A 27,264-nucleotide genomic window follows, 5' to 3' on the forward strand; every position below is an offset into this window, starting at 1 on the left:
TTTTAGGATACATCTATAATTTTATTACAAAACCATTCTTTTGGCATTAGTTGGTTACAGTGATAGCAAGATACGGTGAGTGTGGCATAGCAGCTCTAATGTAACATTGCATTCCCCGCTTCCTGAACCGAAACGGAAGTGACCTTATATCCATTACATACAAGTTACCTGCGTTCATTAATGCTGCAAATCGTGACACATATTCCCTTTAGGGAGGAGCTGATGCTAAGGGATTAGAGTAAAAGTTGGTAAGTCTACAAAAGTTCCTTCACGGGACTTTCTGTTTCTTCTCCCTCCCCACAAATTACTTTGCTTGAAAAGAATCAAATTACTAGTCGGAAGAGCAGCAGCCCCCAAGGAGCATCACACTTAGTTCTTGTTAAAAAGCGGTACCTGCGCAATGCACATGTTACACCACAGGCAAAGGGAATGACCGCTTTAGGTTTGAACTCCTGCATTAGAGTCTCTTAAAAAAATAAAGCATTCCATCGAGTTCCTCCAGGCGGTGTTATTGCTGTACACTTGCTGGGTCACTCTCTGTGCTGTGTTTGCTTTGAAGGGATCTTCCAATATATCTCCAATATTCCTTTCTTATAGTGTCCTTTTCTTTAGCTAGAATTTCACACAACTGAAAATGAAAAACAAAAATGCTTTAAAGATAACGTGTAACTCAATCTCAAGGGCAAACGCTTTTGAGCCAACACATTTAAAGTCAGATAATGTTCAAATGAGATACATCATTATAATCATATACTGTGTTCACTAGTGATGTGGGTTGTGCTCTAACAGTGGAAATAGTCCTGCACTGAACTCTCGAGTGACCACGCTGAACAGGGCATGAATATAGCGGCAATGGCAGACCAAATTCTGAGACACCGAGAAGAACACAGTTCTCCTGACTTACCTCTAATGCTTTATTAAGAATGTCCTCCTTGTTGTCACATTGGTTTTCTAGCATGTCTTCGTATATATCCACGAGAAAGGCAATTAGGTAGGGGGAACTGTGACTTGGTTGTAAGTCAAGTAACTGATTTAACAGATTGGGATATTTGGAAAGACCACGATCCTGTAAAATCCTAAAAAAAATTATTCTCAATTTTGAGAAGAACAAAAATAATAGAAAGATCAAGAGAAAATGACCTCTGTAACATGAGCAAGAAGAGGAGACTTATTTTGAATGAATGAAGTTGAAACTAAATGAAAATTTTAAATTATGTGTGAGTTTTATTATGGATAATTATGAGCTGAGTATAATTAGTTATAAAGAATAATGAAACTTAAAAGTGATCATTTATAACTCAAACTGCAACACAATTAAATCAGAAAATAAACCATCTTCTTAAAATTAAAAACTGAAGGAAGAAAACAAGAGATGTTTCTGTTTCTTCTTGAGATGGTTCCTTACTCTTTCAGCTCTCCAGACATTATAGGTCCCAACCCTGGATACATCTCTCCAAATGTGAATGGGCTCCATACTTTATGTTCTTTGGGCCTAGTTTCCAGGGAGACCTCTAAGCTCAAAAAGGAGCCTGGTTGTATCAGTGGCCAGGCAAGTAAAACCTTGTCAATTTAAGGAATGAGACTTGTAACAGGAGAACTCTAGAAATGAAAATAGAAAGGCTGGCTATGCATCTGTGCAATCTGCTTGTAAATAGTTTGCTTTGTCTTTACTATGTTCCTGAGCTAAACAGAAACTAAATGTATATATCCCATTCTTTGACATAAAGACTATAGGATTCATAAATACAATTATAACTGTATTATTGTTCAGTCATGGACTATTCCAAAAACTGTGCTGGTATGTGCTTGGGTGGTGAAGAGAACGCTAGAAGGCACTGTTCTTGGGTGTCACCATCTAACACTGGTATATTTCCAGAAGATCAAGAGAAACGGAAAATTCTTTAGTATCCTTTTGGAATCTGATTAATGGAATATATTCCATGATACATCATATTAGCAGGTGTTTTTTGTATAAAACAATCCAAAACAACCTCTTACCCTTTCAAATAGTTCCATGCACTTTCATTGTGTGGTACTAGTTTGATCATTTCCAGAGTGTACCTGTAAGATAAAGACCACAAAGAAATATAATTTTAAGAGCAGTGCAATAATTAGAAACAGTTTCAATAAGATTGTGCACAGCTTGGATATGTGCTTTCATTTATCTTAGTGGGCTAGCTCATATCTAAATTAAGAGAGAATCCTTCAAGCCTGCAGTTTTCAATTCATAGTTATATAGTTCCTTCCTCTTGTAAATTTGTAACCAATTCTGGAAAAGAACACCTAACTAATATGAAGGCTCAATTCACAAAAGGAAAATAAACTGATGTGGGGGACTTCCTTTAATTTAAGATTTCTCTTTGAAGGAAATGTCAGCTAAAACAGGAGGTTTTCCTTTTATTGGTAAAGCAATCTTGAGAAAAAGTCTAAGATCTACTTATGCCCAACAAATTTAAATCATTCAAAAAGGAGAACTACATAATCTTATGAGCTGTAATAAAAAATAGCATGGAAATTATATAGACAAAGAATAAAAATGAGAAATCAACACAAATGTATATTTCTTATACTCTAAAACCAGATTAGTAGTTAACTACAATGTGATTACCAGTCAAAATGGACACTCCCTTTCTCTTCCCTTTAACCAGATTATTAAGTACAATTTAGATTCAATTACAACAAATTCCAAGGAAGTGACAGAATTTAGCTTCACTATATCCTTGCTCAAATGAGTCACTTACTGACTAAAATTTAGTAATCTTGGTTTTATTGCTGTTTTATTTATTTTTATTTATTGTTTTATTACTGTTACAATAGCATTTTTTTTTCCACAGAGAGTACAATCGTCCCCCCTTTCTCCACAGGATAGGTTCCCAAATGCCCAGTAGATAGATGCCTGAAACCACAGAGTATCAAATCCTATATATACCATGTTTTCTCCTATACATCCACACCTATGATAAAGCTTAATTTATAGGCACACTAAGAGATTAACAATAAATAGAACAATCATAATATACTCATTGTAATAAAGGTTATATGAACGTAGTCTCTCTCAAAATACCTTATTAGACTGTACTCACCCTTCTTGTGAGAGAATACAATGCCTACACGATAAGATGAAGTGAGGTGAATGACAGGCATTGCGACGTAGTAAAGACTACCTAACGTCTCACCACACATCTGTCCTCAGGAGGATCATACGCTTCCGGACTACAGCTGACCACGAGTAACTGAACCGCAGAAGGCAAAACTGCAGGTAAGGGGGACTACTTAACGATAAACTCATCCAACACTATGAAAAGGTTTTTTGCAACTACTTTTACATGACCTAATATTTCCAGTTATTTTTCAAACCTTGTCCCTGCATGTCTTCACTAATCATTGTAGAAGATTCTTAATTTCATTTTGGCAATACCTAAAGAATTTTATTCACATACATATGCACTAAAGCATGATCTATTTTAATGGTTAAAACATACACTTTGAGGTCAGAGTGCCTAGCTTCTTTGGGTTTTTTTTTTTTTTTAAGTAATCTCCATCCAACGTGGGGCTTGAACTCAACTCCTTGGACTCACAACCCCAAGATGAAGAGTTGCATGCTCTACCAACTGAACCAGTTGGGTGCCCCAGACTGCCTAGCTTCTAATCTTAGCCCCATCCATTACTATCTGTGTATTCTCAGGCACATTATAGAACTACTCTGAACCTCAAGTTCTTCATCAAGTATCTCGCAGTGTTGTTATGAAAATTAAGAATTCCACGGGGCACCTGGGTGGCTCAGTTGTTAAGCATCTGCCTTTGGCTCAGAGGGCATGATCCCGGCATTCTGGGATCGAGCCCCACGTCAGGCTCTTCTGCTGGGAGCCTGCTTCTTCCTCTCCCACTCCCCCTGCTTCTGTTCCCTCTCTCGCTGGCTGTCTCTCTGTCAAATAAATAAAATAAATCTTAAAAAAAAAAAAAGAATTCCTGGCATGTAATAAATGCTTAATAAATGGTAACTGTTGGGGCCCCTGGGTGGCTCAATCGGTTGAGCATCCAACTCTTAATTTCAGGTCAGGTCATGATGTCAGTGTTGTGGGATTGAGCCCTGTGTTGGGCTCCACGCTCAGTGCAGAGTAAGCTGGATATTCTCTCTCTCCCGCTAAATAAAATAAATCTTTAAAAAATTGATAAATAAATGGTAACTATTATTAATAGTACTAGTACTCATGAAAATATGGCCATGATATATAAAATGATAAAAAGCAATGTGTATACCACCATTGTCTACATTGCTGTGCAAACATGTTTGCAACAGGTTTAGAAGGGTCCGCACTAACTGCAGCTCACTCTAAAGAATGGGGTATGGGAAGAGAGAAAATAAGAGATTTTCATGTTTTACTTTCCATAATTCAGAACAGTTTCCCCCTACAACTAGACTGCATTACTTTCATAATAAAAGAAAAAAAAAAAAAAGAAAATAATCAGGTAAATCTATGTTCTTTAGAGTTAAAAAATTAGGCAACAAACTAAATTCTAGATAACTACAGCTACTCCTAGCATTTTAAGTATTTTTTAACTATCTTAATGGTATGATAAGCCTTAAATATGAAAAACTCTTAGATTCGTTTTTTTAAACAATTTTTTTAAAGATTTTATTTTTAAGTAATCTCTACACTGAACACGGGATTCACACAACCCTGAGATCAAGAGTCGCATGCTGTACCGACTGAGCCAGCCAGGTGCCCCTGGAAAACTCTTAAGATTCTCGACTGATTATTTCTGTTTCTATTTGGTAACAGAAAACCAGTGATTTGCCTTTGAAGACTATGAGAAGTTTCCATATTTCACTCTTCATACTCAACTTTTAAGTACCTTATTACACCTAACCTAATGAAGTAAGTAAGAAATATATAGTATTTGAAATCCCTAATTATTAACTGGGTTAATTCAAGGAAGAATAACCTGAAGCATTCTACCTTTTAGCAAGAAAGCTACTGAACTCTCTAAAGGATGACCCTTTACTGTCCTTCAGAGTACTTCTGTCCTAATCCTCACAACAGAATACCAACTCTAAAAGAAAAAAAAAGTAATATATTAAGGTCTAGATAATGAGTCTGGATTTTCTCTACTCAAGCCCCATTATTTAGGTTTAAAAGTAATAAAATTATTTCAGTAAGTTCACTGTTACCCCACAGATCAATACTATTCAATAGAACGTGTTATGATGATGAAAATATTCTTTATCTGTGCTGCCCAATAGACTAGTCATTAGCCACATGTGGGTACTGAACGCTGAGAAGTGATTCATACAACTCAGGAACGGAATTATGTGATTTTAATTAGTTTGAACTTAAGTAGCCATATGTGGCTAGTGACTACCACATTAGACAGTGCAGCTTTGAAGAGCATACTAGTAAAAAGAAAGCATGAGACGTGACTGAGGGGTATGTGGCTGCTCCAGAAAGAAGCCTGGGGCAGAGAGTAAATGCAGGACACTGGATGACAGGCCTCTTTTCTTTCTAATTTAAATCACCAGAACCCCATATAGAACAGATAGAAGGAAAACTAACCTGCCCTGACCCAAACAGAAGAAATAAAAAGAGAGATGAAGGCAGATGGTCATAAACATCAGCTCCTCCCAGGAGCTGTTAAAACAACTTTTATTTTTTCATTTTTAGTTTTTTTAAAGTAAGCTTTAGGCCCAATGTGGGGGCTTAAAACTCAAGACCCTGAGATCAAGAGTCACATGCTCTACTGAATGAGCCAGCCAGGAGCCTCTAGAACAACTAGTATAATTAAAATTATGAGTATGTTCTCATCAGGCTATAAAAACAATATGTTCAAATTTAAAACAGACATTGAGACAAAAATAGACAAAGTCAGAAAAGAGGTGGCTATTAATGATTATAGGTACTAATATACATTACAATTCAAAAAATTCTGGAGCTTGTAACAGCTTTTTGTATGTTAAAGCAGTAGTTTTAAACCAGGGATGCTTCTACTCCACAGGGGACATATGGCAATTTTTGTTTGTCTCCACTTGGCGGACGGGGATTCCTACTGATATACCGGGTGTAAAGGCTAGGAATGCTGCAACAGCCTACAGGGTACAGGACAGCCTCTACAACAAACCCTGCGCGGCAGAATAACGTGGCTTCTGGGAACTGTTATCTACAGGGCACCAGAATTTAATGAGATAGTTTTACAATAAAGCTTCCTAGACACTATGAAATCTGATTTCTTCTCCATCTGTGGTAGTAACACTATTTCAAGAAACTTGTGACACTGCAATTTAGAGGTGTACTACAGCAGCTATAAATTTGTCCTTACAGATTTCATCTAAGTATTCTGTCCTATTAATTCAGTGAGGGCGGGATCAGGGGCAGGCTTGATCTTTGCTGTATCCCCAATGCCTGAGACACGACAGGCACACAAATATTCTTTTAACGAGTGAACAAGTCAAGGAGATTACTAACTGGACTTCTCTCTCCAATATAGCACGATCATTATAGCCAGTGGTGTTAGAAATGACGAAGTATCTTTGGTTCCAGACAGAGTTATTTCTCACATCCTCTTTAAGAAGTTGGTCTACGTACTGTAGCTCATTATCCCAAAGTTTAAATTCCTACGAGAAAATAAAAAATATCCAATTAGAAATGTCCCATTACTTTTTTTTTTTAAGAACAACCCCAAGATCAAGAGTCACATACTCCACTGACTGAGCTAGCCAGATGCCCCTAGAAACGTCCCATTATTAATAAAAAATAAAAATAAATAGGGGGCGGGGTGCCTGGGTAGCGCAGTCGTTAAGTGTCTGCCTTCGGCTCAGGGCGTGATCCTGGCGTTCCGGGATTGAGTCCCACATAGGGCTCCTCCGCTGGGAGCCTGCTTCTTCCTCTCCCACTCCCCTGCTGTGTTCCCTCTCTCGCTGGCTGTCTCTCTGTCACATAAATTAAAAAAAAAAAAAAAAAAACTTAAAAAAATCAATAAATAAGGGGCGCCTGGGTGGCTCAGTTGGCTAAGTGTCTGCCTTTGGCTTAGGTCATGATCCCAGGGTCCTGGGATAGAGCCCTACATTGGGCTCCTGGCTCAATGGCGAGCCAGCTTCTCCTTCTACTTCTGCTGCTCCCCCTGCTTGTGCTCTCTCACTGTCAAATAAACAAAATCTTAAAATTAAATAAATAAATAAATTTTAGCAAAGCTAGGTAGAAGTGAAGATGTGGGACTCATCACATATTTGGAGGAAAATGATTATTGCAAGTCAAGGAAATGGAGGGGGAAAGAAAAGTCATCGAAGACAAGGGAATGGTCACAAAGAAAGAAAAAATAAGGAAGAGAGAGCAAAGTGGCCTGTGATTTGGTACCATCTTCTTGAGAACAGAACATACCAAGAGGCATATTTATATTAAACAGACCCAAGAAGTATTCTAAGGGACTAGATCACAGGCAAAAAAGATATATGTAACTAAACGCTTAAGCATTAACTTGAAAATTTAGAGGGGGGAAAAACCAAACTCAGAAAATGATTAACTACAGTATAGTATATTAATTTAATGGATTTGATATGAATACATATTAAGTAAAACGGAAGTATTAAAAATGCACATGTAAGATAAAATTACATTAAAATACACGTGGAAAAATACAACTGTATTTAGATACAAATTTTTATGTTATAAAGCTGTTTAAATAAAAAAAAATTATGGGGAGAAGAGAACCAATAAAAACAACTTAAGAAAGGAATGAAAAGGTCAAAACTTACAAATGTTGCAAAAGTTGGGGATGTTAACTATGAAAAAACAGAGTTATATTTCTTGTTTGATAATGGCAAAGGATAGAATTTCATAGAAAAAACAAAAATACCAAATATCTTTAGAAAATGTACCCCTTTAATCAAATTTAGAAAAGTTTAAATTTTTAAGTAAAAAAAAAAATTTGTGAACTGCTCTTGGTATAATGAATAATGCACAAAGTAGCAATCACTGGGAAAAAATTCACAGGAAACAACAGTAGAATTGTTTGCTGGAATAAATAAATGCCCAGAGTGGGAGGTATAACTGGTATCTTCTATTCAGGGCTTAGCATAAAATTTTAACAAGTGGGCAGAAATAAAATACTATTTATTACTGTAAAATCATATTCCAAAGTTTATGTATGCAAAAACCCCAGTAGGTACCATGCCCTTGTTAATTAAAATAACATAGCTGTATTAGAAAATTACAACTACCTTTTCTATTCAATTTGCTAGCAAATATAAGATGTGATGCAAATTCAATCTAAAAAATACAAGTTACTATTATTCTTCTTTAATATGAAACTACTTACCAATGTATCTTGAGAGATTATAAGATTAATCAGCATGAAGGATGTCAGGTTTTAATTAAGTATCTTAATAATTCTTAGCCATTATATTTTGTGTGTAATGATCTATATATGTGTTTTAGTTCAGGAGTATACTTACAATTCAACAGTAATTTTAATTATTTAATTCAGTTAAAACAATCTGAAAAACATTTTAACAAGAAAGGCAATACCTGAATAACCCACTGTCGATGTTGCCAGGCATGATAATTCTTTGCATCTTGATTAAGAATATCAGCAATAAATTCAAGCTCCTGAGATGGATCTTTTAGCCATTCCACTAATACTCGCCTATGATGCCTAAAGCAGGGAGAAGAAGAAGTTTTGTGCTCACATATCCAAGAACTGAAGTATCAGTGGTGTGCGTTGTACTACATGATATGGAGGGACACTCAAAAAACAGAAAGTCACCTCTAGTTCTCAAGATTATACTGGAAAGAAAAGGTAACGAAGAAACACTAAGAGGGAAAATTCCAGAACACTAAGTAAGAGCCGAGAAACATAAAACAGTGATTTATGTGTAAAATGAAATGAGATACTTACACTTTAAAGGAGGTTTATTTCAAGCTAAATCTGGAAGTAATCTTTTGACAACCACAAAATCCTGTCAAAGGATTCTGAAATACTCCCAGATGGCATAATGAGACTATAGGAAATGTGATACTATTTAATCAAGTATAGAAGCTCCTCTGGTTATAAATAGGTTTTCAATTTTCCTTAAGTCCCCAGCATCACATACAAGCAACTGCTCATTCCACCAATTCGTGGGCAGAACTGAATTCACTTCTACTCTGGCAAGTAGCTGTGACAAGCTGCGAGTTTGTTAAGAGTTGTTTCTGTACTAGGAAAATGCTTCTAAGAGTTTTCTGTTGGGTTCTATTTTTATAATTTTTTTAGCTGAAATATTAATACAAATCTATTAGTGAAAATGTTCTAAAAGTCACTGTAGTGATGGTTGTACATATTTGTAAATATACTAAAACCACTGAACGATACACTTTAAACGGGTAAATAGACTAATGATGTATTATATGCGGGCTAACTGAATTTAGATTTTAAAAAATGGGGGCGCCTGGGTGGCACAGCGGTTAAGCGCCTGCCTTCGGCTCAGGGCGTGATCCCGGCGTTATGGGATCGAGCCCCACATCAGGCTCCTCTGCTATGAGCCTGCTTCTTCCTCTCCCACTCCCCCTGCTTGTGTTCCCTCTCTCGCTGGCTGTCTCTGTCTCTGTCGAATAAATAAATAAAATCTTTAAAAAAATAAAATAAAAAATGAGTAAATAGTAGGGGTGCCTGGCTGGCTCAGTCGGTAGATCATGGGACTCTTGATCTTGGGATCATGAGTTCAAGCCCCACATCGGGTGTAGAGATTACTAAATAAATGAATAAATAGTATAATATGCGAGTTATATCTCAAAAAAGCTGTTCTTTAAAAGAATTCATTAATATTCAATATACTAAAAGTGAGTAGGAGTGATGGGAAAAGGGGAAAGATTTGATGCTGAATGAATGAATGTTCTACATGCATGGAAAATTGAAAAATTCATCTTACAGAATATTAAGAAGGCAAGATACTACCAAGAGGAAGATCCTAGAGGGAAACCCTTCTAAATTTATTTCAGAAATCTCCCAAGTTAGTGAACACTAGCAATAATTTATTTTTCTAGGTTCCCGGAAAATTCTGTAATTTAGGAAAAACTTAAGAATTAGGTCTTTCAGCATGTCAAGCTGACCCTCAGCACTACCACCACCAGTACCTCCTCCTCCAGCTCCGAAATAACAGCAACCACAGTAGCTTCCATTCAAGGGGTGCTCATATGCCGGTACTGTTCAAACTCTTTCTTCCTATTTGTTCTCTGTCCTGCTCCACAATGCCTCTTTTTTTCCTCCACTGTGTTCTGTTCCCCTCACCTATAATAATCCCTATAGTTTTGTCTATGCTAACTTAGGGCTTACATACTCTGTAAAACACTCTGCACCATTGTGGTTTTCATACTGCACTGTAAAATAACTGGCTTTATTATGTGCTTTCCCTGTTAGACTGTGTGGCTCATCTTCGTATCCCCGCATCAATAAAAATATTTTGAATAAACAAATGAATGAAAGATCAAATACCAGACAGTCATTTTATAACACACTGGATAGAAAACATTTTTTCAGATTCTTTATTCAAAAATTTTCCCACAGGGGTGCCTGTGTGGCGCAGTCGTTAAGTGTCTGCCTTAGGCTCAGGGCGTGATCCCAGCATTCTGGGATCGAGCCCCACATCAGGCTCCTCCACTAGGAGCCTGCTTCTTCCTCTCCCACTCCCCCTGCTTGTGTTCCCTCTCTCGCTGGCTGTCTCTGTCAAATACATAAATAAAATCTTAAAAAAAAGAAATTTTCCCACAAGATTATATGTTGTCAAAAGTTTTAAGTAATAATTGCAGTACACATATTTGAGTGTTAACTTGAGGTTAGGTACCACTTTAAGCACTAAACATAAAATCATCTCATTTAGGAGCACCTAGGTGGCTCAGTGGTGAAACATCCAACTCTTCATTTCGGCTCAGGACATGATCTCAGGGTTGTGAAATCGAGAGGCTCCTTGCTGGGTGTGGAGACTGCTTAAGATTCTCTTTCTCTCCCTCTCCCTCTGCCACCCCCCCTAAAAAAAAAAAAATCTCATTTAACCCTCCTAACAACACTATGAGACACGTAACATTAGCACGAATGCAAACTACTAAAATTATAAAGAAACAAACAATTCCCTATAATTTCATCACCCACTGGGCAGGTAATATTAACATAGTGATATATTTCCTTCCTATTTTCATCTTACCAAACTTGATAGTTTTTGGGCTGTTCCTCAATTATTGCAGTGATGTAGTTCATTTCCTCATGTAGATCCTTTTGAAGTGACTTTAGGAGAACTCTCCGAAAATGCCTACAGCAAATATCAAGCATTGTCTCATTACTCTACATAAACTGCCTAGCCACACCATCTGATAAAGGTAAAACAACATAGTTAGACACACTTCCTTTTTTGGTAGGTATTCTATATAACCAATAATTTAGCAACGTAACTGCATTTGGTTGTCCAAACTCATACAATTATCTGGTAATTAGAAGAATCAAGCATTTTGAAGTAAAAATAGTGAACAGCAACAAATGTTGAGAGAGGAGAAAAAGACAACCAATTAATGATTATTTTCAGGTAATGCTCTGGTTATGAGTGTCCTACTACAGGAGAATCAAAGACATCTCTTTCCCTATAATATATCCTTATATGGTACAGCTTATTCGTTTAGATATATCATTCATATGATAAATTCCATTACAAACATTATCAAATATTTATTTTTAGAGCCACCACAAATATGCTACTTACATATGAAACAAGTTTCTCTTAATTTCTTCAAGGTAGAATCAAATCATTTAAAAAAAACCTTTTCTCTAAAAACATCATTATTAGTTCTGGTCTGTTTTTACTTCAAAATTTCCAACTCAATGTATAATAAGAGACAAACAGCTGCTTTAAAAGTATCTTTTAAAATGAAATGCTAAATAGGACAGATAACGGTATTTCTCTATTTTATTAGCTTAAGGAAAATTAGGCTTAATAAAACATGGCGATAAACAAGCAGCTTGGTTTACATGAGTAAGGTTATCCAGTATACTGCCTTTAAAAAACAGCAAATAAACTTAGGAAATTTTAAAATGTATTCTAAGTTACTTTGTGTTATATATGGTCAGGAATTTCTTAAAAAATAAGAAAGCGCATACTAGAGATATAAAATGATGGCATATCATACTAAGAATTCCAGGAAACATGGTAGATTAAATGAGTGAGTTTATCCTAACACCCTAATAAAACCCCACAAAAATGACAGCAAGGGAATGAAAAACAGTAAATATCCACAAGGACAAAGAGAATTAGGGACAAGGGGATATCACAACAATGGGAAGGGGTCAACAAAATTATGGAAAATGGTAAGCTGACAGACAAGTTTTAACTGACTTTGAAAAACAAAGTGCTAAAAACCTAACCGTCAACAGAAGAAGAAAGGTTCAGAAATCAGGTGTCAGGTATCTTCAAGACTGGGAATCAAGGATGGGGTTAAAAACAGTATAAAATCTAGAAAGAGCCCTTAACAGCCAAGATCCCTTCCCCAACCTTAAGCAGAGAGGTGACGGCATCACTGGCCTGGTGTGAGATAACAGAAAAAATATATATAGGTCTCTGCCCCTGGTTCCTGGCACAGAGCTCCTGGAACACTCAGGAATTCCTAAGTGATAAGAGCACTAGAAGCGGGGCGCCTCGGGGACTCAGTCGGTTCAGCATCTGCCTTCGGCTCAGGTCATGATCTCAGGGTTCTGGGATCAAAGCCCACATCAGGCTCCCTGCTCAGCGGGGAGTCTGGTTCTCTCTCTCTCCCTCTGCCCCTCACCCCACTTGTGTGCTTGCTTGCTCCCTCAAATATTTAAACAAAATCTTAAAAAAAAAAAAAAAAAGAGCACTAGAAGCATTCTATTGAGGCAACTCTAGGTGGGCTCCTTAGGTGGTTCCTGGTCACCAGGAAGACCAACCTTTGATCAGAAGCTTGGAATTATCGATTCCACCTCCAGTTGTCTAGATAGAGGAGAGAGGCTAGAAACAGAGTTAATAATTGATAATGCCCACATGAGGGAACCTCCACCGCATCCCAATACTAGGGGGTTTGGAGTTTGTAGGTGGATGAACTTATCCATGTTCTGGGAGAGGACATACCCTCCATAAGGACAAAAGATCCTGAGCTTGGGACCCTCCCAGATCTTGCCCTATATATCTCATCTGGCTGTTCATGGGTACCCTTTACCACATCCTTCAATAAACTGGTAAACATAGGTAACGGTTTTCCTGAGTTCTCTGAGCCACTCTAGCAAATTAACTGAACCCTAGGAAGGGGTCAGGGAAACCTCTGACTTATAGCCCACTGGTTAGAAGCATACGTGACAATTGGATTTGCGATTAGTATCTGAAGTAGGGGGCAGCCTTGTGGGACTGAGCCCTTAACCAGTGGGATCTGACGTTATCTCAATGTCAGGTAGTTAGACAATGTCAGAACTGAGTTAAATTGTAGGACACACAACTAGCATCAGAGAGAACTGCGTGGTAGGGGAAAAACCCAGTCATTTGGTGACCAGAAATGTCAGAAGTGAAGTGTTTTGTGTGAAAGTAAAGGAGACACACAGGAGAGTAACTGTGGTTCTTTCTAAAAACCTGGCAAGATGCAAGTGGCTTTATTCTCTGGAAAAAAACTGAAGCAGAAAGGAATACCAGACACAAGAGGAATACAGGGTGAGGAAAAGGACTAGAAACTGGGAAATTTAAACCACTAATATACTAAACAGCTGAGAACCACCGCCCAACCAATCTTCCCCTGCCTAACCCCCGAAACTATGGCAGCCAAACACATTCTCCCCAGGTAATAATCAGACGACTCTTCTTTGGAGGAACAAACCACAAGAAAAGATCTAGAACTGCTGACATGTGAAGATTTCACACAAAACAGCCACATCTCCACTCACTAACCTCACAGTGAAGCCCTCCAGTTGACAAGTCCTGCCACATATAGAGCTTCCAATCAGAGGAGTTTTCCTGCCTCTATTATAAGTTTGAAAGGAGAATCAAAGATTTGAGAAAAATATTTACATGAAAGAAAGAGACCAAAACAAACACCAGAGAAATGAAAATATATCACACATCTATGAAATAAAAGACAAGATGCTATTAAAAAAATATTCAGAAAACAAAAAAGCTTTGGAAATTAGAAATTTTTGAGTGCAGACAGAAATGAGGAGATAAAGTTGAGAAATATCTCAAATATAAATGAAAAGACAAAGAAATGAAAATCAGAAAAAGCAATCAAAAAGGTACCACATACAACTAAAAAAAAAAAAAGCATTCCAGAAAGAGAAAAAAAACAGGGAAAGAGAAAAGGCATTATCAAAAACACATAAAAAAATTCTCTGGACCTACTAAAAATGTTTCAACGAAATAACAGGAGTCTTCTCAATAGAAGCTGGAGGAAATGGAAAACCAGTTTTAAAATTCTGAAGGAAAATGATTTCTAATATAGAATTCTACTAATAAAGTTGAGAAGAGACTAAAGACACTTTTCAATATATCAAATCTCACAAATGGTTTCCCACACATCCTTTTATAAGTTCTCTTCTACTCAAGGATGTGGTCGATAAAATGACAGAGTAAATCAAGAAAGAAAAAGAGGTCAGGTCTGGAGACAGGAGACCGAACGCATGAGAGAGCCGGAGACTAGATGTGCAGTGCGCACACTGGTGAAGAAGAAAAAAAGGGGTTGAAGGATCACCTGTTGTGTTCAGCAGTAACGACACATTTTACACATATCAGAGAGCCTGGGAGACAAATTACTTACTGGCACAAAGAAAACGAAACTGAACAACAAAAAAAGGCAACCTGTTAAAAGGAATGTACTCTGAAATACTACAAAATGTGGGTCAGCATATTTAAAATGTATAGGTTAACTTAAGAAAAAATAGCTGAGAGTTCTTACCTCTGGGGAGGGGACACTGGTAGTGAAAAGCAAGGGGACAGAGGATGCCATTTTTCATTCAGCCTCTGACTTTTAAACTCATAGTGTGAATTATTATGATGATAACAAGCTTAGTTAAAAGAACCATCTGAACTAAAACAGGACACATTTAAATGGGGAAGATTAATGATGAGCAGTACTTACCACACGGTATAATTGGCTGCATTTAACTCAATAGCATCTCTGGTTAGTTTAAAAGCTCGTTCACTTCTTTCATCACGCTGCAGAACAGCCCGGAAATAATCATACACATCTCTAACTGGGGACAGAGCATACGTCTGCATTAGCACTATCTTTCTTGTTTAAACTTAGACTATAATACAAAATGCTGCTATACCTTATGAGGAAAGATACTGAATTTTTATCATTTATAACAACAAGCAAAAGAAAGTCAAATGACTGTGTGAATGCCACCCTGAGAATGCTTTAGTGTCATAGCCACAATATATGTGTAACTATGTCTCCTGCTCACGTATGCACAGGGGCTAATGCCAGCCTCCAAATCTCTGAAAGACGTTACACATTAAAGTAAAATTAAGAGTACATATATTCAAATATATTCACTTACCTCATTTTCCCACATTATATTTTGATCAGTTTTATAACTGAAAAAGCAATGTACACAATGGTAGAAAATTCAAACAGTACAAAAAGAGTCACACTAAATTTCCGTTCAACTCCAAAGAAGCAACCACTACTAATGATTCTACTGTATCCTTCCAAGTATATGTTCTAAATACATCCTCCCATTTTTTACACAAACGAGATCACACCGGGGGCCTGGCTGCCTCAGTCAGTAGAGCATGCAACTCTTGATCTTGGGGTTCTAAGTTCAACACTCATGTTGGGTGTAGAGATTACTTAAAAAGAAAATCTTCACAAAGATAAAAAAATAAATGAGATCACATCACACTCTACGTTCTGGGCCTTGCTTTTTTCGCTCACACATTATCAAAGTAGTGCAAAACTTACATACTCATTGACTCAACAATTCCAGTTCCAGGAAGTTCTCTCTTTTTTTTTCAAGATTTTATTTATTTGACAGAGAGAGAGAGCACAAGCAGGCGGAGCAGCAGGCAGAGGGAGAGGGAGAAGCAGACTCCCTGCTGAGCAGGGAGCCCGACATGGGGCTTGACCCCAGGATTCCAGGATCGTGACCTGAGCTAAAGGCAGACGCTTAGCTGAGTGAACCACCCAGGTGCCCCTTCAGGAAGTTTTCTTACAAATATACTTCCTATGTACCCAAAACAACCAAAGAAATTTACTGGAGTGTTTGGTTATATAAAAAAATTTTTAAAGGCTGGTTGATGGTAATGGGTTAATCAGAACTTACTAACATTAGTGTCGCTAAAGTTGGTATACAACACCCCACTGCTAAATTTGCCTGGCTTAAAAAAAAGGAAATGAAAACTGGAAACAAATGCTGAAGAATGAGCTCAGTCCATTATGGCACACCCATACAATGACGTACTACTCAGTTGTTAGTAATGAGGCTGCTCTGGTACGTACAGATAGGGAATAACTGCTAAGATTGTTAAGTGAAAAAAGTAAGGTGCAGAGCTGCATGCTATTCATTGTTAAAAACATACGCTTATTTATGAATATACTGAGGAACAGGGAGGAGAAGACATAATTTTCAACTGTATTCTCTGTTACAAAGTTTATCATATTTCTCCAATAGGTGCATTTCACTGTATGGTACTCAAATTTTATCTAACTCATCCCCTATAAATGAAAGTTTCATTCTCTTGCTGTCCTGAATATAAACCGTATGCTGTCCTGAGTATCACCGTATGCACACATGCAAATTCAGCATATCCACAGATAAACTCCCACAAGTAGAATTAACTGCATCAAGGTGATATACCCTGTTGATGCTGACAGGTTTTGTCACATTAAAGATCTGATCAATATATATATTCCCTCCAAGAATGTAGGAATAATTTATTTTTTCCACACCCTCACTGACAATATCAAAATTTCTCATCTTTCCTAATCTCTTAACTGAAGAAACTTAGACTTTGGCAAATATTACCTGCGTATTCCCATTTTCTACAAGACAAACTGAGACTGAGAGAGATCAACAAGTTCACATTGGGTCAGTGTTCCTTGCAGACAGAAGTTAAACCCAAATTTAGGGGTGCCTGGTTGGCTCAGTCAATAGAGCATGTGATTCTTGATGTTGGGATTGTGAATTCGAGCCCCACGTTGGGTGTAGAGATTGCTTAAAATAAAATACAATTAAAAAAAAAGTTAAACCCAAATCTAGGCTGATATCAAAGCCCATGCCACTAATCACAATGAACTAGTAGATACTGCAGCTGAAATGTCCTCAACACAGTACAGATTAAGGCAGAGAACAGATTATGGCCCAAGACAGACTATGAGAAAAAACGTCTGTTAAACACTCCCCAACACTTCTTTTTTCCACAAATAAAAATGTATGTGGACATGATATGCCATTTTTCTTACAGTATACAATTTTCCAGCTACTGACAATTGAAAACCTTTTTTAACAGGTATGTATGCAAACCATGTCAAAACATCCTAGTTTGCCTAACCATTCTGTTACTCTTGGCAATGTAGATTGTTTTCAATTTTGCTTTATAAAAATCACTGCTTTAAGCTTCCAATGACTTTGCATTAAAAATTTTTAAAATTACATATATAATGCATATATGTGTATTTTCGTGTGTGCATATTATTTCCTTACACAACCCCAAAAGTGAAGTTATCAGGAAACAGGAACAATTATAGCTCTTTACAAATTCTGAGACATAAAAAGGTTACCTACTTCTTTTCTTTTTTTTTTTTTTTTAAGATTTTGTTTATCTATTTGACAGAGATAGAGACAGCCAGAGAGAGAGGGAACACAAGCAGGGGGAGTGGGAGAGGAAGAAGCAGGCTCTTAGCAGAGGAGCCTGATGTGGGGCTCAATCCCATAACGCCGGGATCACGCCCTGAGCCGAAGGCAGAAGCTTAACCGCTGTGCCACCCAGGCGCCCCAGGTTACCTACTTCTAAACACTATCTTTAAAAAGCTGAATTTAAATCATACCAGAATAAAATTTAGAAAGAACGTAAGTGGCAAATAACTATAAAACATTTTGCAGTCACTAAGAACCAAGCTCCCAAGTAATTTTCAAGTTATAACAAAATGCCTAGAACACATTAACTCTATATACAATGTATACATTCGTTTATACACACACAAGTATCTACACATACAAAACATATACACATGCACATATACATACCATAAAACCAACTTTGTGGAAACATAATCAGAGGAGTGGAAGGCTACATACCAAATATTAACAGTGCTTATTTCTCTCTCTCTCTTTTTAAACTGGTAACTTTTACTACATCATCAAGAACATTCTTTTTTTAAAAAGTTTTTAAATTTGTCAGTTAACATATAGTTTAATATTAGTTTCAGGTGTACAACATAGTTATCCATCACTTCCATACATCATCTGGCACTCATCACAAGCACACTTCTTAATCCCCATCACCTATTGCACCCCTCCCCCCACTCACCTCCCCTCTGGTAACCATCAGTTTGTTCTCTGTAGTGAAGAGTCAGTTTCTTGGTTTGTCTCTCTCCTTTTTCCCTTTGCTCATTTGTTTTCTTAAATTCCACACATGCGTGAAATCATACGGTGTTTGTCTTTCTCTGACTTACTTCACTTAGCATTACACTCTCTAGCTTTATCCAAGTTGTTGCAAATAGCAAATTTCATTATTTTTTAAGGCTCAGTAATACTCCATTGTATATATACCACATTCTCTTTATCTACTCATCAGTTGATAGGCGCTTGGACTGCTTCCATAATTTGGCTATTGTAGATAATGCTGCTAGAAGTATCAGAGTGCACGTACCCCTTTGATTAGTATTTTTGTTCTTTGGATAAATACCTAGTAGTGAAAGTGCTGGATCATAGTGTAGTACTATCTTTAACTTTGAGGAACCTCTGTGCTGTTTTCCAGCATGGCTGTACCAGTTTACATTTCTACCAATAGTGCCAGAGGGTTCCCCTTGCTCCACATCCTCACCAACACTTGTTTCTTGTGTTGTTGACTTTAGCCATTCTGACAGGTGTGAGGTGCTATCTCATTGTAGTTTTTTTTTTTTTTTGAAGATTTTTCTTATTTATTTCTGCATGCAGGAACACAAGGAGCAGGGGGAGGGGCAGAGGGAGAAGCAGGCTCCCCACTGAGCAGGGAGCCTGATCCTGGACTCAATACCAGGACCATGGGATCCTGACGTAAGCCAAAAGCAGACACTTTATCGACTGAGCCACCCAGGAGCCCTATCTCATTGTACTTTTGATTTGCATTTCCCTGATGATAAGTGATGTTGAACATCTTCTCACGTGTCTGTTGGCCATCTGTTTGTCTTCTTTGGAAAAATGTCTTTTCATGTCTTCTCCCCATTTTTTAATTGGATTATGTGCTTTCTTGGTTAAGTTCTTTATATAGTTTGGATACTAACTCTTTATCAGATATGTAATTTGCAAATATCTTCTCCCATTCCATAGGATGCCCTTTAATTTTATTGACTGTTTCCTTCACTGTGCAGAAGCTTTTTATTTTGATGAAGAGCTAGTGGTTTATTTTTGCTTTTGTCTCCCTTGTCTCAGGAGACATATCTAGAAAGAACTTGCTATGACCAGTATCAAAGAAGTTATTGCCTGTGTTCTTTTCTAGGATTTTTATGGTTCGAGGTCTCACATTTAGGTCTTTAAACCATTTTGAATTTATTTTTGTGAAGGGTGTAAGAAGGCAGTCCAGTTTTTCCAACACCATTTGTTGAAGAGACTGTCTTTTTCCCATTGGATATTCTTTCTTGCTTTGTTGAAGATTAATTGACCATACAATTGAGGGTTCATTTCTGGGTTTTGTATTCTGTTCCACTGATCTATGTGTCTACTTTTGCACCAGTACCATACTATTTTGTCCTTTTCCTTTTTTTTAGAGTGCGTGAATGCATGTCAGACCAAGGGTGGGGAAGGTACAAGGAGAGGGAGAGTGTGTGTGCATGAATGCCAGACTGGGGGTGGGGAGGGTACAGGGATAGGGAGAGAGAATCTTTAAGCAGGCTCCATATCAGGCATGGAGCCTGATAAGGTGCTCGATCTCATGACCCTGAGATCATTACCCGAGCCGAAATCAAAAGTCAGACACTTAACTGACTGAGCCACCCAGGTGCCCCAGTACCATACTATTTTGATTACTACAGCTTTGTAATATAACTTCAAGTCTGAATTGTGATGCCTCCAGCTTTGCTCTTCTTTTTCAAGACGCTTTGGCTATTCAGGGTCTTTTGCGGTTTCACACAAATTTTAGGATTGTTTGTTTTAGCTCTGTGAAAAACGCTGTTGCTATTTTGACAAGGATTGCATTAAATGCGTGGATTGCCTTGAGTAGTATAGACATTTTAACAATATTTGTTCTTCCAATTCATGAGCATGGAATGTCTTTCCATTTCTTTGTCATCTTCAAATTCTTTCGTCAGTGGGTTTTTGTTTTTGTTTTTGAGACAGGGTGCGCAGTGGCGGGGGGCGGGGGAGAAGAATCTTAAGCAGGCTCCATGCCCAGTGGAGAACCTGACACAAGGCTCAATCTCACAACCCTGAGATCACGACCTGAGCTGAAATCAAGAGTTGGATACTTAACTGACTGAGCCACCCAGGCACCCTTCATCAGTGTTTTATAGTTTTCAGAGTACAGGTCTTTCACCACTTTGGTTAGGTGTATTCCTAGGTATCTTATTGTTTTTGGTGCAATTGTAAATGGGATTGATTCCTTAATTTCTCTTTCTGCTGCTTCATCACTGGTGTATAAGAACGCAACAGATTTCTGTACATTGATGTTGTATCCTGCAACTTCACTGAACTTGTTTATTAGTTTAAACAGTTTTTTGGTGGGCTTTCAGGTTTTCTATACATAGTATCATGTCATTTACACATAGTGAAAGTTTTACTTCTTCCTTGACGATTTGGATGATTTTTAATTTCTTTTTCTTGTCTGACTACTGTGGCTAGGGCTTCCAGTACTGTGTTGAATAAAGGTGGTGAGAGTGGACATCCCTGTTTTGTTCTTAACTGTAGAAGAAAAGCTCTCAGTTTTTCCCCACTGAAATGATTTTAGCTATGGATTTTTCACATATGGCCTTTATTATACTGAGGTAAGTTCCCTCTAAACCTACTTTGTTGAGGTAACAGTGGCTCTTTCTTGATGATAAGAGTCTTCTTTTGATTTTAACATCCTCGAAATTTTCTAAGGTAAGCATGGATTACTTTAAAAAAATTTTAATTAAAAAGAAGTATATATTCCATGCAAACACTGTAAACAATACAAAAGTACATGAAATTTCTCTCACTCCAATGCCACTCCCCAATGCACTGGATTTCCATCAAGGGTAATGGTTGTTACCAAATATTTTTCTAAGTGTGTGTGTATAGTTGTTATTTTTTAAATTTTTTACTTATTTTTTATTAAGTAATCTTTATGCCCAACATGGGGCTTGAACTCATGATCCCGAGATTGAGAGTTGCATGCTCTGCTGGCTGAGACAGCCAGTTACCCTGTTGTTTATTTTTAATGAAATTGGTATATTTTTCATACTATTTTCCATTTTGGCATTTTTTCCCTCAATGGTATGTTCTTCCATGCCAACATACACACATCTACATCACCCTTTTTCCACTATTCCATATAAAGAACATGGCATAATTTACATGTGAATGCTATTTTTTTTTTCAAAACAGAATTCTACAAGTGGGAATAGAATACTCAGACTTACAGCTATCCATGTCAAGTTGACAGGCTCATAAATGAATCTGGGGTTATATAAATAGAATTTTATATTCATTAGATTTTTTTCTGTAGTTTTCAATATTAAAATATTCTTTTAACTAAAAATTACACATTTGATATACTGTCATACTCAAAGTTTCTGAAACTTATATGGCTTTTGTCACTCAACATTGTTTCTGAGATTTGTCCATGTTATAAAAGATCTAGATCCTCTTAATGGTTATTCAACTGTATGATAATGATATACTTCATTTATCCATTTTCTAAAACATAGATTATATAAGTGGCTTCCAACATTTTGCTTTTTCAAAAAATGCTGCAAATAATAATAGTTAATGCATATAGTGCTTACTCTGAGCCAGACACTGTTCTTTTATTTTATAATTATAATTTACTCACTCTATATAAAGTACTGGCCCTTGAATGACACGGGTTTGAATTGCACAGGTCCACTTATACGCAGATTCTTTTCCAAACAGTATAGTACCATATTTTTCTTATGAATTTTTTTAAGAGCTTTTTAAAAAAATTTTTATTTATTTGACAGAGAGAGAGAGAGAGAGACAGAGAGAGCACATGAGCAGGGTGAGTGGGGGGAGCAGGGAGGGAGAGGGAGAAGCAGGCTCCCTGCCTGAACCAGTCAGGCACCCTTCCTCATGATTTTAAAAAACATTTTCTTATTCTCTAACATAGTTTAAGAATACAGTATATAATACATTTAACATACAAAGTATGTCTTAATTGACTATTTATGTTATTATCGTAAAACTCCCAGCAACAGTAGGCTATTAGTAATTAAACTTCTGAGGAGTCAAAAGTTATACATGGATTTTCAACTGGGGGGGAGGTCAGCACCCCTAACCCTCCTGTTATTCAAGGGTCAACTATAGTTACTATTATTATCCTCATTTTACGTAGGTGGAAATAAAGGTATAGAGAGGTTAAATAATTTGTCCAAGGTTATAGAGCTAGTAAAATGCTGAAGTTAGAATTTAAACCAGTTGGTCTGACTCTGCAGTGTGTGTTTTTAACCTCCTACTACATGTCTTCTTATGTCGTATGCCAGAGTATACCCAAAGTGTATCAGTAGAAGCAGTTACTTCGAGGGTATACAATAAAAGCATTTTCCAATTTTGCTAGATTAAACCAAACCTCAAAATGGCTAAACATGAAAATTACCATCTGAAATGTATCAATCTGTTCATATGTCCTAATACCTGATATCGTAAGATAGTTTTAATTTTTATCATTTAAAGCACTGTTGGGAAACAACATTCCCATTTTATTTGTATATCTTTCATTCCTAATGATAATGGACTTCCCCCGCCTTAAAAGCCAATGGAATTTTCTCTTCTGTAAACTACCAGTTCATATACCCTTTGTCTACTTTTTTATGTTTGCCTGTTTCCTTAAACTTTTGTAGGAATTTCTTATGAGGTTCTGAACATCAACCCTGTTTCATATGGTGTATCTTTTCCCATACTACTGCTTCCCTTTTAACTTGCTCATGGTTGTCTTCTGTTGTACAGATTTTAAATTTTGATATATTCATCTATCAATTTTTGATTGATAGGTCATATTTCTCTATCTTTTCCTTTGTGGTTTCTATTCATGATATATGTAAGAATTTAAAATGCTAATCTTTTTCACCCTGCAAAAAAAGCTTTTATTAAATTATTTAACCCCAAGAGAAATGTACAATTGTATCAGTTTCTCCAACATCTTTGTTATAGGTACCTAATGAATCTGAAAGTGGTTTTCATCTCTCTGATCACTAGTGAGGTTAACATCTCTTCACAGATATTTCTATTTCTTCCAGTGAATTATCTCTCCATACTGTCTCTCTTCATAGTGTGAAAGTTTTGCATTTTAATGCAGTTATACCTTCTGATCTTTTCCTTAATTCTGAATTTTACATCTTGCCTAATAACACCTTCTTCACCAAAAGAAAGATTACTTTCTTATTCCTTGTATGTTTACAGTTGTGTTTTAGAACTTTATTTTCTGTAATTTATTTTCGCGTAAGACATGAGAGAAGGATATAAATTTGCTTATATCCAAATGCATAGACAACTGCTACAAAAACCAATATGATTAATCTATCTTGTATAAGATATCCTTTTAATCACATATTAAGTTCCCATCTATACTGATCTATTTTTAGATTTCTTATTAATCTATTTATTTCTGCACCAGTTCCACATGTTATTTTTAGTAGTCCATTTTTATGTTGGGTAAGTCAAACCTTCATACCATCATTTTTCCTTTTCAAACATTTCTTGGCATTACTTCATAATCAAAAGAATACAATAAATGCTTTTTGTAAAAAAGGAATGATCTTGGATAACAAAGCCTTAACTGAAATGTGTACATCACACACACACACACACACACACACACACATACACCCCCCCCCCCCACAGAGGAGGTTTGAGAATTATGGGGCCACCACAACCATTAGAATTCAGAATATATACACACACACATAAAAACACAAAGCTAGCATTTCAATTTATTCATGTACCCTTTCTTAGAAGAACAACTAACAATTAACATTTGCATGACCTTCAATTTACAAAGCATTTTCATTCACATTCATTATGAAAGAATGATACTTTGTCAAAGAAAATAATCCACTCATTTTAATATCAGTAAATGTATTCAGACTAAGCCTAACACTTCATTGCTGAAATATATTTCAAAATACACAAGTTTCAGCAAACCAAAGTTTATTCTACATAAAACAGTAACTCATTTATGTTTTATCTTGTATGCAGATTAAACGGTAAATGAAAAGCACAATCACAAGTATCTATTACATATTATAATGTAGCATTCATCACTTAGAATATGTCCATTCTCTGGACAAAATAAAAGTTTTAACCATGAAAATGAATTATTAAAAAACGAGTATCAGCTTGTCATTTAATCTTTATTAGACAAAAACATGTCATCTACGTAACCATACAACTGTTAATTTCAACTCTGCTACTAAGTTTGACTATAGACCTTTTCCTAATGAAAAATAAACTTACATTTTTCACTATAAATGATCTGGACCACTGGATTGGGGCCATCATTCTGCGGCACTGGATCTATATCAGCCCATTCTGCTCTGTCCCTGAAATATATATATTTTTTTCAGTGACTGTATTCAAACATATAAGAAGAAAAAGAAATCTGATGTTTTTAAAAATGGCAACAACTACACTTCCATTAATATTAGTAACTTATAAATCTTTTAATATAATCATGGTTGGATTCTTCATGACCAAGTTTTGCCATTTTACTTTACATATTAAACTTTTAAAGTAACATAAAAATAAACTGAATAATCTGCCCATTACAATAAGCTAATAAATCAATAGTTCTCAAAACTGAAGTTTTTATGTTAAGTGGAGAAACATGTTTTGCAGTAAGCACACAATAGTTTTAAATTAGAAATCAATTTAATTCATTGGTCTAATAAGACCTTTTGGAGTTACCATTTAAAAAAAATTGAGTAACAATTTACTAGGAACTTACATTTTAAAATCAAAGGAGGCACTATTAGTTTACTATACAGAGGTGGTCCAGGTGGTCTTTAGAGAGCAGGCTCTGGAATCTAATAACTGTCTGAGTTAGAATGTAGGCTCTACCACTTATCAGCTGTGTGATCTTGAGAAAGTTACACAATCTCTCTGGGCCTCAGTTTCTTCATTTATAAAATGGAGATATTACTAACCAACCTTAGAAAGCTGTTTGAAGGATTGGGATAATATGTTAAGCACTGAAATATGTGTAATAGTAAGCACATAAATAGTAAGTATATTACATATATATACTAATATATTAGTATATAGTATATAATCATGAAATACACAGTATTACCATATGCTTAAATGTTTACGCCATGTTATAAATATAGTATATAATAAATGCATATAGTAAGCATTCAATGAATACTATTTCTCATTATCAATGCTAAAAGAACATACTGGCACCAATAGGTGCCTATAGACATTTCTGTGTAAAATGCCCAGTATGACTAAATTTGTTTTAACCACTCTCTTATTTATATTCTTTTCCTTTCACCCATCTTTTAATTCTCTATACTGATCAGCTATTGAAAGCAAAGATTCTGTGGCATCCAGACAATCCTGAAGTTGTGTCCACTGTATCAGAAGAAATACAAGGGAAACAATTACCTGAGTTGTGAAACCTAGAACTTGGGGTAGTAGCATTAGAGAGGTAAGGCTGTCATTTAGTCACTGAAAAATCAGATATAGCCAAGTGAAGCAGCTGAATATTTTACAATTCAGAGAGGAGGTGTGAGGATTATGGGGCTACCACAGCCAAATTAAATGTGTAAAACAACTCCAATAACAAAATCTGGATAGTGACTTTCACTCATTCATAAAACCAAGGAAGGCAAATAAGCTATCTAATGGGTTTACATAGAACTGCATAAGAAAAAATAAGGCAAAAAAAAAAATAAGATACAAGGATTTGTCAATTGTCTTTGCAAGTTCAACTGGAGGTAAGGAACTGGCATTACCAGAAAGCAAAGAACTTCTAGGGGTGGGACTGGGGAGAAAAAGCAAGAAAGTTACAAAGTACCCAACTATGCCTACTATATACCACTTGTATTATGTACGAGGTGATGTAGACCTTTTCAGTTTTACAGCTTAAATTCGGTGTCTGTCTGATGGTAGGCGCTAAAATATTTAAAGGAAATGCTGAATGAAAATGTCCCAGTCCTTAAAGATCTTGTACTAGCTCTCTCCACTTTTACAGAACAAACCACGGGAAGCCCTTACACGTTGTTTTTAAAGCGAGCAAATATGGACCTTATTTATATTTAAATCTTATTTCCTCCCAGGCTATTAAACAGCACCCAAACCCTTCGGTATTCAGTCATATTATTATCAGGCTTAGAGCTGTGGGAGCATGCAAGAGAGCGGGAGATTTCTTAAATTCCTGAATCACACCTAAACAGCCTAAGAAAGAGTGCTGTCCAGTGTGTTGCAGTTTCTACGCCGTCTGATGTCTGGCCTCCCCTCTGTCTCTCGGTGTCAGCGCTGGCCCCGGAAAACAGCAACCCCGAAAAGAGCGCTAGGGGTCCGAGCGCGCCCCCTCCACCCGGGCTGGCCGGACAAGGAAGCGGCGGAAACTTCGGCCGGACACGCCGAGGCCAGAGGAGCCGACCCGGAACCGCAGGCCGGGTGGAGCTCCCGCCTTCTGGGGAAGGGCCTCGGGTGCGGCGGCCCTGCTGTGGGCGTTACCTGTACAGGACATAGGTGGGCGAGTCCAGGCTCAGGAACCCGTCGTCCATAGGGGACGCCACCGCTTCTCCGGGCTCCGCCGCCATAGCTTCTTCCTGCTGCTGCTGGGGCGGCGGAGGGTGCGGCTGGGGCGGTGGCGGCTCCGGCTGACCGGACTCGCTGCCCTGCGCAGCCTCCCCGACCCCCTCAGCAGCCGCCATCTCGCCTCTGTCCGCTGCGGAGGTGGCGGCGGCGGCCCCG

At 37.1% G+C, this 27,264-nt stretch overlaps 1 protein-coding gene across 1 annotated transcript; it reads right to left on the reverse strand.

Annotated features, from left to right (window-relative positions):
• FNTA (farnesyltransferase, CAAX box, alpha) lies at positions 1-27,264 on the reverse strand. Its single transcript, XM_026485705.4, has 9 exons — positions 27,025-27,264; positions 24,796-24,881; positions 15,084-15,198; positions 11,168-11,272; positions 8,520-8,646; positions 6,462-6,610; positions 1,999-2,061; positions 905-1,076; positions 1-628 (listed from the first exon to the last, which is right to left on the reverse strand). The coding sequence occupies exons 1-9, from the start codon at positions 27,222-27,224 to the stop codon at positions 509-511; spliced, it is 1,137 nt and encodes a 378-aa protein (XP_026341490.1). The 5' UTR covers positions 27,225-27,264; the 3' UTR covers positions 1-508.

The sequence above is a fragment of the Ursus arctos genome, unplaced genomic scaffold, assembly GCF_023065955.2.
Source record: "Ursus arctos isolate Adak ecotype North America unplaced genomic scaffold, UrsArc2.0 scaffold_27, whole genome shotgun sequence".
NCBI lineage: Eukaryota > Metazoa > Chordata > Mammalia > Carnivora > Ursidae > Ursus > Ursus arctos.